Here is a 15,714-nt window from a genome sequence, read left to right as displayed (position 1 = left end):
CATAAACTTGTTGCTTTAGACAAAACAACAAACTGTAGATTCAGATCTACAAAAAAGACAAGAATATGGAAATTATCATATATAGAACATAAAATAAGTACATTTACTATGTTTAAAAAAAAGAAAAAGAGGCAATAATGGAATTATCCCAAATGACCAGGAAAGTCTGAGAAAGAACCAAACAACACTTCCGGAAATGAAAAAAAATATAACCTTAATTAAAAACTCGATAAGTTAAATAGGTTAAAGACAGTGAGAAGACAGAATTAATGAACTCGACAAAAGATTTAAAGAACTTATCTAGAATTTGACACATACAGAGATAGAAAACATGAAACAGAGATAAAGAGATATGGAGAACAGAGTGCAACATAAAATATAAATCTAATTTGATTTCCTAAAGGAGAGAACAGAGAATGGGGCAGGTACAATAGTCAAAAAAATGAAAGTTCAGAATTTTCCAGAATTTATGAAAGGCACTAATTCTCAGCTTCAAGAAGCTCAATGAATCTGAACAGGATAATGAAAAGAAATCCACAGCTAGACACATTGTAGGATAATGACTTTGTTTGTAGGACACCAAAGATGAAGACCTTAAACATAACCTGAAAGAGAAGACACAGCTACAAAGGAGTACTGATCAGACTGACAACTGTCATTTCAGAAGCAAGAAAATAGGAGAATAATGTCATTAAATACTGAGAGAAAACAGCTGATGATCCAGAATTATATACCCAGCTAATTCTCCAAGATAATAAAATGGTAAACTTGTAGGTAAATCTAGACAAACACTGACTGCATAAAATAACTATTTTTTGGAGTCAGACCAAAATAAAACTAAAATTCTAGACACCAATTTATAAGTTGAGGGGAGGAAATCAAACTTGGTTCAAAAGTCTCCAATGACAATGTCTAGGAAGATAGTAACAATATTAACTTTATTTTGTTAAGTTAATTATGCAAATTAAATTTCTTGGTAAGCACTAAAAGATAAAAATTGAGTTTTTACCTTCTAAACTAGTAGAGGAAAAGTAAATGAAAAAATAAAACTAAATCAATCAATCTGAAAGAAGGCAAAATAACAAGGGCAATGAGGAAACAGAAAAAAGTGGGACAAAAAGCACAATAATATGGTATAAATAAATCCTAATATATGTGTAATTTCAACTAGATTAGACTCTCCAGTTAAAAGATAATCAGATAGAAAGGAAAAAAAAAAAAATCTAGTTACCATTTTTAAGAAGCACATCTAAAACATAACAGAAAAGTCCAACAGAAGGATAAAGAAATATATACTATACAAATACTAACCAGCTGGTATGGCCTATATAAATATGTTTTTAAAAATACAGATTTTAAAGCAACATAAAATGAAATAAGTACATTTTTAGAAATAGAGGCTATGACTATAAATATAAGATTCAATTCTAAAATTGGACGATTAAACAATTCTAAATTTGTATGTACCTAATAACAAAGCTCCAAAATATTTAAAACAAAAATTGAATTACAGAATTACAGGGAGAAATCAGAAAATCTACTAGAAATGGAAATTTCAACACATCTCAGAATCTGAGAGATCAAGTAGAGGAAAAAACAGTAAAATAGAGACAATTTGAACAAAATAATTAACAAGTTTGGTCTAATGGACACCCAACAACTGGAAAATATGCATATTTTCAAACACTAATGAAACATTTACAAACAATGACCATATTTTAGGTCATAAGGCAAATCTCAACAAATTTCAACACATCAGGCATATATGGATCTATCCTCCGACCACAATTCAATTAAAGCAGAAATCAACAATAAGAACAATAAGAAGAATTTAAAAATCTACATGTTAGGAAATAAAAAAGCCCACGCGAGTCAAAAAAGAAATCATAATGAAAAACAGAAAATACTTAGAACTTAAACATTTCTATAGCACTTTAAAATGACAAAATATTATTTCATCATAAATAACCCTCTGAGCTACACAGAACCCACATTGTCACTGCTCAACAGCATTAACAGCAAAAATGCTGTAAATTATGTAATTACTAAAGTTAATTTTTATATATAAATAATAAACATATCAAAGATGATTTGGAAACTTGGAAATATAAGTGAAAGTGTTCACTACTAAAAATATTAAAAGGCAAACCAACTGTCTCTTTTAGAAGTAATACTGAATAGCTAACAAAGTTACAAAGAAATAATTTATCATCTTAATGTTTAAAGCTCAAAAAGCCCATCAATTCATTTTGGTTTAAGAAGTCCCTTAGATCCTTATGTAATATATACAAACTCACATGGTAAAGTATTTATTATTCTTATGAGATGAACAAACACTATGAGAAATCTTGGCTGCACAAGTTGAGCAACCACAGTTAAGATACATTCCCTTCTCACATACACAGTCCTGATTTCTTGGTTACAGCATCTGTTCAATGGAGCATTGGCAATTAATAGCATTCCTAAAACTGCCTACATACAGTACAAAGGGAATTTTCATTTAAGGTTCCCCTCCCTTTTCATGTGTGCGATATTTTTGGAAGTATGTTTTTTTTTCCATCCACTAAAAGAGAATTAAGAAAATTCCAACATGCCTTAGTGTCAGCAAGTGCTCTTTTTAGTCCAGGTACCAGAGGATGATTGATGAACCTGTCAAGTCTACAGTAGCGGACAGAGAAAGTTGGCAGAAGTTCAGTGTTATTGAAAGAAATCTCAAATACTTATTTCATCTCCTCTATTAACTTTAATCACATTTTCAACATGCAGCCAAGAATGAAGCTTTGACAGTAAGCCATAAATTTACACAAGCAAGCATTGTCACTTTTCTGCAGTAGCAACACTGAGATAACATGAGAGAGTTGAGTATTTTCTTTCTTGTGCCTTTCTTTACTGAAGAGCAGTAAAAAATATTTGAAAGATTTATCTATACCTCAAATTCATTTGCCATAAATCTCTTGAAATTATTGCATTTAACTTTGCCTGGTTAATGGTAAATAAAAAATTAACTTAGTTCCTCAATTAGACTTGTTAAATGCAGATTTTTAAAGATCACAGTGATGACAGAATTGGTACATGTTTCATCATAATACACCTGCTTATAAGAGCAGACGTTAAACACTAAAAAGGATTTACATTTAACATGGATCATTTGCCATGTGGGCAAATACTTCTGGTTTATTCAGAGCCAGAATCTTTATATAGAGCCAGAGGGACCCCTTGGCAGATTGTGCTGATTACTCATTAAACAGTTGAAATATATATAGACATTATTTATCTTACAAAGCTTACCCACAGCCAAACAGACACAAAAATGAGGTAAATACTATGGGCAAGATTATGGTTCTTGGAAAGGCTCAAAGTCAACTATATTTTTGGTAAGCTTTTCCTTCTAAGCATGTTTTAAAAGCTGAACATATTAAGTGCTGGAAGGCCACAGAATTCACCGTGTGTCTTGTCACCCAGTGAAACACACGGCATTATGCTGCACTGCAAAACCGCTAAGCTTCCCAACGGGCAGGTCCACCAGCAGCACGGCCATCTCTGCCGCAGGAGAGACAGGGTTGGACTCCCGCCTCTCTTAAATGTGATCTTTGTTCCCAGGACAGTCATTGCTGTCTACATTACTCATGGAATAACACTTTACACATTCTTCCAATAGCCGAGGCGGCCATGACAGGCAGCTATTATATCTGCCTTCTAAGCCACAATAATAAACTAGTATTAACCCTGTAAAAGAACGAATTAAATTATTTTTCTCTTTAAGAAGTTTACACTTACAGTTCTCTGAGATAATCAATGGAAAGAAGACCAATTCTGATTAACAAAGAATACATTTATCCCATTTTTCCTCCTACTCCTCCCTATTCAAATAATCATATATAGGCACTTAAAACTGGAAAGATGTAGCACTCTTCTTTTATTAAACATTTAATTAAGACTCCAGTAGAAGCTTCTTTCTTCTGAAGTGAGAGTGCCATTGAATATATTGCTAAGCTTGAAGCAGAGGCTAAATGGTTTGGTGAGCATAGTTTTCTGGGAGTAGTCAATGTTTTCTGATTAGTCTGTCATTGTTGGGCTTCAAGTTTCTTAAAAGGTTGAAAATTTTGCTAGGTCCTTCTCCATCTCGGCATATTGTTCTTTAAGTCTCTCCACAGCTTTTCTGTGCTCTTCATCCACTTCAGCCTGTTTATTGTGTTGTTCTTTCATGAAATCCTCCCACTGGATTATATGCTGTTTTTCACTAGCTATTAAATGGTCATTATGAATCTGAGAAAAGAAAATTTGAAAGTCACATGACATTTTCCAGACAATTATTTTTCTACGCAGAAGAAACAAACATAACTTTACCTCTTGATGTTTGGTTACTATAGCAATCAGCTTGAAAGTCACAATGACAAAATTGCACTATAGTTTCAATGTCTAACAGGAACATAACATATTAGAAACATCTAAGGCGAAGGCCTCTCTTACTATGACTGAATATGGATATTCACATTTCTGAAATTTTAAAAATGTCTAGTATCTTTAAATGACAACATTGAATGCAATCCAAGTAATTTTCTACCTCTGTCTTTCCTCAAATTCCATTTAACTACATATAATTCTTAAATCAAATTTAAAGAATATATGCCAAAAGAATCATCATTATAAGAAATGAAAATGCATGCCTCACATAAAATATTTTTTAGATGCATTGAAAAGAATCATAGATTATTAATCACTGGAAAAGAACTCAAGAAATATCTTCTGGTTCATTTCCATTCCTTAAAGCAAAGAAACACCATAAGCATCTGTGTCAAATATCTAAGTTCTTCTTGAGATGTTCCTTAATATTTCTATATAAGGATGAAAAGATTCGTTTCTTTTGAGTACCACAACAATAAAGATGAGACGATGTATAAATAAAAAGGCACACATTTAGTATAATTTCAATTATCTTTAAATATGGACAACAAAGAGCTAAAGAGAAAAAGAGAGTATGAAAAATAACTATACCCCTGCCTCGAAGATTCTACATGCATGTCTTTAGAAGTTAAGTTTTGATAGAAACTAAGTCCTACTAAACAAACAAGCAAAAACCATGACGGATGCATACCATAAAAACCTAGAAAGCACCTAAAGTCATTATCAATTCCAGTGCTCTAATGTGAACAGGACACTGGTGCACTCAGATGCTGGTAATCCAGCTGCTGGCCACCAGAAAGACGCTAATAGGAAGAAGACGGGAACTGGGTTTTCACGCTGCCCATAATGTCCTTGCTGCTCTATTTTCTCTCTTGTCTGGGTCAAGATGAGAAGCAGGATGAAAGGCTGAATAAGCCCTCATGCTCTAAGTACCTATGAAATACATATTTATGCTAGTCATTCTATATATCCTATCTACTTCTAAAAATCCTTCCTATAGGATTACGTTATTCCAATTTTACAGATGAAGAAATGAAGGCTTAAGGACAACATTTACTTCTCTGTGGTCACTCAGTTATGAAGTTGTAGACTCAAACAGGTCTTTATGACACTCAAACCCATGCCTTTTCTATCACAAAATACAAATCAGATCTTTCCAGAGGAAGTGTTACATACATAGCTAAAAGTCACTTTCACAAGACAAAAAAGAAGCTATTCCAAGACCTTTTTCTGTCGGTTTGATGACGTTCCTAAGAACGGAAGTGGTGCAAGTGAAGAGGCTGAAGTGAGTCTGAGGTTTGAGTTATAGTGAGACATTCCCCTAAAATATGTCCCACAGACCCATGGGATCCGAACAGGAATTACAGTGGTGGGAAAAGAGGGTTAAGGAGGCATTTGCAGATTCAATAAATTCGTGAAGCAGGTTAAACAAAATACAAAACACTTCTTAACTTTTCAGCCTCATGGATTGTAATTCTCCAAAAGATGAATAAAACATGAAGAGTTCATTAAAGTCTTTTCATGCAACTTTTGCAAAAACTATTATATTCTAAGAGAAAAGCCATAGTCAGACTAAAATAAAGAAAAATGTAAATAAACTTCCTCAAAATGGCATCTTGCTTTAGCTGTAAAAATATACAGAGGGGCTGGCCCCGTGGCCGAGTGGTTAAGTTCGCGTGCTCTGCTGCAGGCGGCCCAGGGTTTCGTTGGTTGAATCCTGAGCGCGGACGTGGCACTGCTCACCAAACCACGCTGAGGGAGCGTCCCACATGCCACAACTGGAAGGACCCACAACGAAGAATATACAACTATGTACCAGGGGGCTTTGGGAAGAAAAAGGAAAAAAATAAATCTTTAAAAGAAATAAAATAAAATAAAAATAAATAAATAAATAAATACAGAGAATACTAAAATGCATGCTCAAATGTTGTTTAATAGATTATTCTTTTCTTTTTAATTGAGATAACATAACTGGCTCAGCTGACCCTGTGATGTGGACCACAAGACAATAGCCCATTCCACTTCCCACCAGGCAGCACTTTATCCAGTCAGCTCAATGGAGAAAAATGAAGATTTGAGAGGCATATAAACCTCGTTTGTTTCAGGGCAGGCCCTGTGGCCAAGTAGTTAAATTCGCACGCCCTGCTTCGGCGGCCCAGGGTTTCACCGCTTCGGATCCTGGGTGCAGACATGGCACGGCTCATCAAGCCATGCTGAGGCAGCGTCCCACATGCCACAACTAGAAGGACCCACAACTAAAAATACACAACTATGTACTGGGGGGGCTTTGGAGAAAAAGGAAAAATAAAAAATCTTAACAATAAAAAACCCCCAAAAAACAATAAAAAAACCTCGTTTCAAACTGTGGTTCACTTGTTACCAGCTGCACAACTCTGAGTAAGTTAAAGCTTCTTTAACTTTAAAATGCAGAAAATAATACTTTATATTCATAAATAATATCTGTAAAGACCAGAGGTAATACATGTCAAGTGTCTAGCTCACTGCCTGGGGTGCTTAGTAAAAGGTAAACAGTATTATACAAATCATAAGCAAAGCATCTAGAAGGCAGATCAAATCACTTTTTATCCTTTTATTCTCCCCAATTTAAGTTTTTTATTCTTTAATTTTAATAACATAATTCTAGCTACAGAATCTCGTAATAATTCAGACAATCCGGGCAACTCGGAAGCAGCAGTTTCGGCCTCCTACTCCCATATGCAATTCATTCCTCCCCGATGAATCCACTATTTACCACTTGGCTATAAGAAAAGACTTTAATTAAGATGTGGCCAAATACCAGTATCACTGTTTTCAAGTTTCAGAATATATGACTAAAGATATATACAGCCAAGTAGCTTTTTCACATAAGACATATCACTTCTTGGCCTCATAGTCCAGGTCATGAGGAGTTGAATGCTGACTACTCCTGAACCCAACTGAAAATCTAGTCTTGCTTTCTTATCGAGAAGTTCCTGAAGTCACTCTACTATCTTTTCTTAGTCTCCCACCTTTAATAACAATAACTGCTAGGCAATCTTGCATTCTTTCCAACAAATAGTAAAGAAGAAAAGGAGGGGCAGCTTATACATTCATTTACTGACAATATTGTAGTCTTCACAAAGAAAACTCAACTACCTGGAAATAACATCTATCTGAAACTTCGTTGAGAACTATATGGTAAGACCTTGAAGCTGTTGTAAGTCGGGGACCTTGAAGAAAAAAGAAATGATGCTAGAAAGTCCATTTACAAACATCGCAGTTTTCATGAAAAGCTCTTCTGATTGTGAATCCACTTTACATGCAACTCTAACCAGGTTAACTGGCTTCCAAAACTACACCACATTAAAAGTCACAATTAGAAAAAGAAACGCTGATAAATGAGGGGGAAAAAATGATAGATGTCAGTCTTACAGTAAAGGAGAAGACAAATACAAAAACTTAAAACACACAGTATCTGAGGGCATTTGAAACAGAGAAACTCCCTTTCTTTCTTATTCCTTGAGGATATCATTGCATTCACTGCAACATAAAACTTGTATATTTTTAATAATTTCTAATTCATAAAGAAAATTTGTAACCTTCAATAATTTTTTAATAAAAACCAGAATAGTATGAAATATATTTTTAAAGATTTCCATCCAAAATTGTTAAAGTTATAAAAGCACAGACAGTCCCCGACTTACAACGGTTGGACTTAGGATTTTTCCACTTTATGATGGTGCAAAAGTGATAAGCATTCAGTAGAAGCCATACTTCAGATTTTGAATGTTGCTCTTTTCCCGGGCCAGCGACATGCGGCACAAGCCTCTCTGTGATGCTGGGCAGCGCTGTGAGTGCTGCTCCCGGGCGGCCCTGCGATCACGAGGGTGAACAACCCATACGCTTACAGGCGTTCTGCACCCAGACAGCCACGCTGCTTGTCACTTCCGGTACAGTATTCAATAAACTACATGAGATAGTCAACACGTTATTACAAAATAGGCTTTGTGTTGGATGATTTTGCCCATCTGCAGACTAACGTAAGTGTTCTGAGCAGGTTGAAGGCAGGCGAGGCTACGCTATGATGCTCGGCAGGTTAGGTGGATTAAATGCATTTTCGACTTAGGATATTTTCAATTTACGATGGATTTAACGGGATGTAACCCCGTTGTAACTCAAGGAAGATCTGTATCGTGCTTAAAGAAGACAGAAATCTCAGCTCTGTGGCAAACTTGGCTATACAGAGTAATTCATTTTCTAAGATTTCTAGACACACGAGGTTTTTTGCATAAAATAGCCGAAAAACCCCAAGTTAGCTATATTTTACATATCACCTAGGAGAAAGTTAAAAAGTATTCTAAGCCACTAGGAATGAAGGTTATCTTAGGGTATCGCTATTAAAACGTGAGGAAAGGCAGTCTGGTCAGCTATAACTTTACTAGAATAGAATGACAAGGAGCTGGACTGTTGCTTAATCTGAAGAAGCAAAGATCCTGCCTCCTAAAGGAGTGCCACAATACGTCCTCACTCCTACTGAAACAATTCTAACATCAGCATGCCTCCCAGGTCATACACGAGAAAGTTATAAAATCCAAAGATTTAGCCAAACATGCCAGTGAATCTGTTTACAACTAAAAAGACCTCAGAAATAAGGAAAAACCTTTTATAAATACTGAGCTAACTGCAGATCATAATCACCTGCACACAGCACTGCTTCAAACACAGTAATTCTGCTTTTATGTTCAATAAATAAGGTTCTATGGAAGATTTAGTTTGAAATAAGGGTTCCTCTAATGAAAATACCTCTGAAAAACAATGATCATATCTCACCAGTCATATTCAAACGGATTCATACAAGTCTAATAGAAAGTGATAATTCCTCCCACATACACACCAAATCCTTTCCCTACTATCCTTTTTCTTCGTATCATTAATAGTTTGATAGGTACCCTTACAAACTTTTTTCCTATGTTTATACAAACATATTTCTTTAATTACAACAAAATGAAGTCATAGAACATATGATGGTCTGCAGCTTTCTTCTTTCACAATGATAACAATATGTACTAGTGGCATACCCGCAGCAGGAGGGTGGGAGAGTTCAGCCTGGGTGCAAGCAATAAGGCGGAGCATTGTCTGTACAGAACTTAAATCAATGCCACAAACAACTGGAAGCGGTTTTTTACTATCACCAGGCACTGGCAACATTGAACAATGTCAGTGATAAAATACTCCTAAACCAAAACTCTTTCTTTGGTCTAAGTTCTAAATAATTGCTGAGGTTATTGCCAAATTTTAATAATACATGTTTCAAATTAGGACATTTTTATTGCTTCCCCTTTAATAAACTTTGTATTCCACATTGAAGTTAATTTAGAGGACTCTCAGTTAGATAGCCAGTCTCAGACAAAGGTGAAGTCGGCTACACATGTTCGTTTCAAAAGAAAATTCCTAACAGTTCAGAATCATTTCACCTTTCTCTGGATGCTCAGTCTCTCTAACCCCAGGGTTATTAAATATTCTTGCATTTAAACAATGATAACACAGCAATTACCTGAATTAGTTCAATTCTATCATTCTACATTACCATTGTTTTGTACTTAAATTTGAATATGTTTTCCCTTGGACTTAAAATTTTTATACTGTGGAGACATTGATCTACTAGAATGGTTTCCAAAGAAACAAAGACAGTACTGCAATTTCTGGAATTTATGGTCAAGTGTGATTTTTATGAATCTCTTTCAGACTTACTCTTATGTTTAAAACTTTTCCAAACTACATATCTGTTTTTTCATGTAAAAGAAATTCTTCAAAATTAAAATTAATAAAAAGCATTTTTAATCAACTATGAGTCAAGAAAGGTTGATAAATCCATTTATACTATTTACTTTGAATATGCAAAGATCAAATTTGATGAAGTAATTAACAAACCTGCATAAGAATCTAAAGCAAACTATAATATTACTATTCATTACTGTGACAGACCAATATGTAGACATTGGTTTTCTTCCTTTTTTCAAAAAAAATATTAATGTACTTAAAATTAATAATCTCTTACTATTAAGGGAAAAAAAAATCTTTAAAAGAAAAGGGGGCTGGTCCCGTGGCCAAGTGGTTAAATTCGCACGCTCTACTGCGGCGGCCCAGTGTTTCACCGGTTCAAATCCTGGGCACGGACATGGCACCGCTCATCAGGCCACGCTGAGGCAGCGTCCCACGTGCCACAGCTAGAAGGACCCACAACTAAAAATACACAACTATGTACCAGGGGGCTTTGGGAGAAAAAGGAAAAAAAAAAAATCTTTAATAATCTCTTACTTTTTTTCCTCAGGTTCTACAGTACTTTTTAATTTTTCAGTTTTTTTTACTGGTATGATTATCTGCATAAAATTTAAAAAACCACTACTTGCATTTTTTTCTCACTGTTATTCTTTAACATTAGGGGTTTTGTCCTGTGAGGCTTGTTAAGAAACAATCTCTGTGGGCCGACCTGGTGGCGCAGCGGTTAAGTTCGCATGTTCTGCTTTGGTGGCCCAGGGTTTGCCGGTTTGGATCCCCGTGAGATGCCTACTCAGCGAGGGGGTGATTTTGATGCTTCTGTCCCCCAGATTTTTATTTATCACAACACAGGTTAGGGGAAGGAGCTATTGGCTTCTGGCTAAAAGGCCAAGAATGCTGCTCAACATCCTAAAAAGCACAGGACAGCCTCCCCAACAAAGAATTATTTGGTCCAAATATCAACAGTGTGGAGGTAGAGAAACCCTGGTCTAAGGGAAAAGACTGAAGAAGCCACCTAAGGTCTAAAAGGCCCTTTGGAACATCTCTCAGTAACACGCGTGCCATTAATTTCACATCTGCCGAACACAGACAAACAAAAAAGTATTTACTTTGGTAAGGAGTGTCAGAATAACAACTGTCAACAATGATTTTACATAGAGTAGTACATACTGATCTATTACGCTGCATTTTCAAACTCTATCAAGAACAATGTATAAGCCATGCTATCTCACTGCTCTCATGAAGACAGTATCACAGAGTATCATAAATCTAATAAATATTTATGGACAAGATGAATCAAAGGATTCATGTTTACTTTATGAGTATCTCTAGTCTGACTGAACGGGGCTTCACAAGTTGACCTGGTATATGAACCTAAGTTTAAACTATGGACAAATATTAACCAGCCCATCTTCCCTGATGGCATATTTTCAGGCGCCAATGAATTTTATAAGCTAGTTCTATTTTCATTTCACTACTCTTATTGCTAGCACCTAAAATGCAACTTTGTATTAACGGGTAGTTTTCAAGACACATGTCAAATAACTGGGGAATGTGCATTGTAGGATATCAATCGCGGGAAATGCGATTTGAATGAATGACGTTTATCATAATTTACTTCCCACAGAATTCCACAAATTGTCTTGACATAAAAGAATTAACAATTAATGGTAATAGTCTATTTTATTCTCTTACTACTCCCATCTTTCTTTGTTCTGGAGCCATTCAAATATACAACTGTAGCCAACAGTAAAACCAAGGGGAACGATTAACACTGGATTGTAAAATGCAGCTAGAGGTCAATTTCACTTTGTACATGCTTGCGAGATGAGAAATTAAACTTCATCTCTATGTCTTTTTATGCAGTCTGAAAACTCATCAAAGTTTCAGCAAAAGCTAGATATGGTCAATAAGAAAAAAGTCCTCAAAGATTCATATTTGAAATGTTCTGCTAACTAGGGGAAGCACTAAAAAAGACATAACGACAAAGTTTATTGCCCTGGAAGAATATAAAGAATTTCTACTTTTCTCTGAGCTCTAAAAAAGGGATCTTTGTATATAACTTTCAGCTGGTTCACTTTATTAAATTATCTTGGGGAAAGAAAATAATCAGGGTAGCTGCTTATGCATGTAGGTTTCATAGACTCCGCGCCAATTCTTAGTGAAACACAACATTTCAGTATATTCTAAAACACTAATTTTTAATGTGTATGCCATGAAAAAATAGTTTAGTAATATTCTCTGACATAGTATCTATAAGAAATATATTTAAGACTAAAACATTCTAAGGGCTTTAGTATTTCTTGAGGCCACCACGGAAGAGCATCATTTACTTTAGAAAATTACGAATGGGCAGGATTCTCAAGCACTTCACCAACTCTAATAGACCACAGCAGGTCTCTTAGGCACAGGGTGACTGCCAGCGACTTAAACAAAAGCCTGAGCTGGCAGGGCAAAAATGCTGGCTTACATTTGGAGAGTGCTATACAATTTACAAAGCCATTTCACATAAATTATATAAAACTATTTAACAGGTAAGAAGAACGTCAATCTATCAGGCAAGCAGAACAGGTACTGACTTTGCAGACGAGGAGCTTGAAACTCAAGAACTTGTCCAAGGGCACACAGCTAGCAAATAAAGGGACCCACCAGAAAGAGAAGATACCAGGTATTTTTTTTTTACCTAACCTGGTCATTTTCCTCCTTATATATGGTTAATACACCAAATGTGAAAAAAGTTCCAAGTAACAAGAGGAATTATTCCAATTATAATTTAATTTTAGGTTAGTTCTGCTCAAGAATGACAAGAATTGCCATTTATCAGAATCGTTAACTGCTCTGACAATGTCTTAGAAAAAAGACCAATAATGTGAGAGCATATTCTCATGAACCTGCTTAAATCACACAGCAACGTGTTTCTTAGAAAGGCAACATGCGGCACGGAACACCTCTTCAATTTTTATTTTGAAAGCCAAGAGAATTGCATATGTTACAGCCAATGTTCTATCAAACAGTCTTTCTGCTTCTCAAAAACAGAAATGCTCTTGGTGCCTTAAACAACAAATTGTTTAATGCAGCATTCAAGAACGTCCACAATCATCTCCAGACATACCCATTCAGACGCTACACACCAGGCTCCATAAGACTATTAACTTCTCACGCCTTTTGCCTTTGCTTACACTGTATCCCTCAGCCTACAATCTTTCTTCCCGTTTTCTGTCAGTTGAATTCCTCCTCACTAATCAAGGTTGGGCTTGAATGCCACCATCTTCCTAAGAAATGGCTCCTTTTACCACGCTCCTACAAAGCTCTTTGTATCTTGACCACTGCTCGCTCTTTATCCTACATTACTTAGTGTTAGTGGCTTGGGCCTCCTCTTCTAGACTTTTAGTTCCTGAGTGAACAAATTGCCTCAAACTTAATAAACTAAAATCTTTCATCCCAGTGGCACCTAGCGAAGTAGAGAACTAAAGAGGTATCTGCCGTCCAGCCTGGTACAGCTCATTTGCACGCCCGTGCCTGCCTTTACAGTGCTCTCCGGACACCGTGCGAGCACTACACCCTGACACAGATTTTCCAGATTTTCCTGCCCATGGCTTTGCCATGCCATTTTATCAACCTGCTTGGCAATGGCCCTGCTTCCTGACCTGGCCTGCTGGGATCCTGCTCCTTGTGGGCGGCCTTCCCACCTGGCTTAAATATCTAGTCCTTTCAGTAAGGCTTGATTCATCAAATTGTTGGATTTTTAAACTTTGTATCAACCTTTAGAGTTGAGCAGAGGGTGCAGAAACTTTAACTCTAGCAAGGTTCACTCCGGTATATTTTCATACCGTGCAGATCTGAATTATTATTGTGGATTAACCACCACACATTCCAGAGAAATGGAGATAGTAACATTTGTTGATATACACACATGCAAAAAGGCATTATTTTCAGGGTGACTTAGCATTTTCAACATTTCTTAATAAGTCTATTATTTTAGAGCAATAAATAAGCCATAAAAGTACTTTATGAAAATTTTAAGTGAAAACACCAAATTATCACAGGAACTTAAATTCTTGTGCTGTTTTTCCACATCTGAATTTAGTTAAGATATAATTCAAATAAGCAAAGCACTACCCAGCAAGTGATTCACACACTCTTATGACTATTCATTAAATAATCATCCACAGGCATGAATGCTTCCTTCTCTAGAAGAAATATACATAACACACTCAACGCTTCAGGCTCAAAGGAAAGATTTATATTTCCAATCGGGTGGGTATTTTTTGTTCCATGTAAAAATCCTATTCTCTCTCCTCCCTGAGACAAACACCACTTTCAGGGAAAAGATGGAAATGTTGAAAAGGAAAAAAAAGAGGTCTGCAATTTGAATTATAAAAATATGGATGGTATAATCATGTGCCCAGACCTCAACACATCTTCAATAAATTAGCCATTTTTAAATCTTTTTAAATCACTGCTATAAAAGAAAACAAATTCAGAGAATTTTTTGATCAAAAGCAACTGCTAATAACATGATGATAATAAAAGCCCTGGACTTACAGGCCCCATTATCCAAATGATCTACTTTTACCTTTTTTCGTTCTTGCTCCCTCTGTTGGAGTCTACAGACTGAGTCAGTAGCTGCGTGCACTGAAATAAAACAGACAATGGGGTTTCAATCAGCAGCCTTCCCTCAAGGAGAGACTTACCTGGAAAAAATAAAATACTTTGATTGTTTTAGATCTCAAAAAACCGCAAAAAGACTGGTATTATTTTGGTCATGGTAGGGTGGCTGGAAGGGAAAAAAAGAAGTTCTGCCAATATATTCAGGATGTCATAATTAGAACCATTAGAATTCCTGAGCTTTGAGCTGCAAGCCAAGGACATTTAAGTACTAATTTCAATAAGTTGTCAACAGTGACCTCAGAATTCTCTAAAAAGATAAAACACCTGATAAATTTATCATTACATTCTGATTGATTACGCCCTCACAGTGTCTCTGATTCATTAACCTCCCACTCCTTTTTTCTCCTTCATACCACTACTCTCTTGTGGGCAGTAACTGCTATCTAGAACGCTTCAACGACTTTTTCCCTATTCTTCTTGCTTCTGCTCTCCTGTCTTCCAATTCGTCCTGGCTGCCACTGCCAGGTTGAAGTTTCTCTGGACTGGTTTCATTGAGCTATTTCCCTTTCTAATGAATCAAAACTGCTAGTAATAATTACTATAGTTATTTATTGAGGATAATTATGTGCCAAGACCTGTGCTAAGTACTTTCCATGTGTTCTTCCTCTTAATCCCACTTTCCTATTTAGGAGAGGATCACTATCCCATTTTACAGATTTTTGGCATCTGCAAAAAATTGAGGCATAAAGAAGTGAAGTGTCACTCAAGGAGGTAATACGACCAATAAATACAGAAAGCAGGATTTAAAATCAGATCTCCGACTCTAAAGATTTGGCTCTTACCCTCAGCACTCTACTCTCTTACGATTTCATCAGTGAAACTGGTTTTAATCCATCAGTTACTCAAACTTCTTCCTTTACCGGATCCATTTTATTTCTGTAC

The 15,714-nt window shown here is 35.9% G+C and overlaps 1 protein-coding gene across 1 annotated transcript in view; it reads right to left on the bottom strand.

Annotated features, from left to right (window-relative positions):
• Positions 1 to 2,296: 2,296 nt before the first annotated feature.
• The window catches only part of BLOC1S5 (biogenesis of lysosomal organelles complex 1 subunit 5), a 47,599-nt gene continuing 34,181 nt past the window's right edge, over positions 2,297 to 15,714 (bottom strand). Inside the window, exons 4-5 of the mRNA XM_046641154.1 lie at positions 14,738 to 14,796; positions 2,297 to 4,266 (exon numbers count right to left, since the gene is read on the bottom strand). Of these exons, the coding sequence (XP_046497110.1) occupies positions 4,087 to 4,266; positions 14,738 to 14,796 (239 nt within the window). The 3' untranslated portion in view covers positions 2,297 to 4,086. The remainder of the gene's footprint in view (positions 4,267 to 14,737; positions 14,797 to 15,714) is intronic.

The sequence above is a fragment of the Equus quagga genome, chromosome 15, assembly GCF_021613505.1.
Source record: "Equus quagga isolate Etosha38 chromosome 15, UCLA_HA_Equagga_1.0, whole genome shotgun sequence".
NCBI lineage: Eukaryota > Metazoa > Chordata > Mammalia > Perissodactyla > Equidae > Equus > Equus quagga.
Note: the sequence above shows the minus strand (reverse complement) of the source record. Positions and strands in the feature narration are given on the sequence as shown.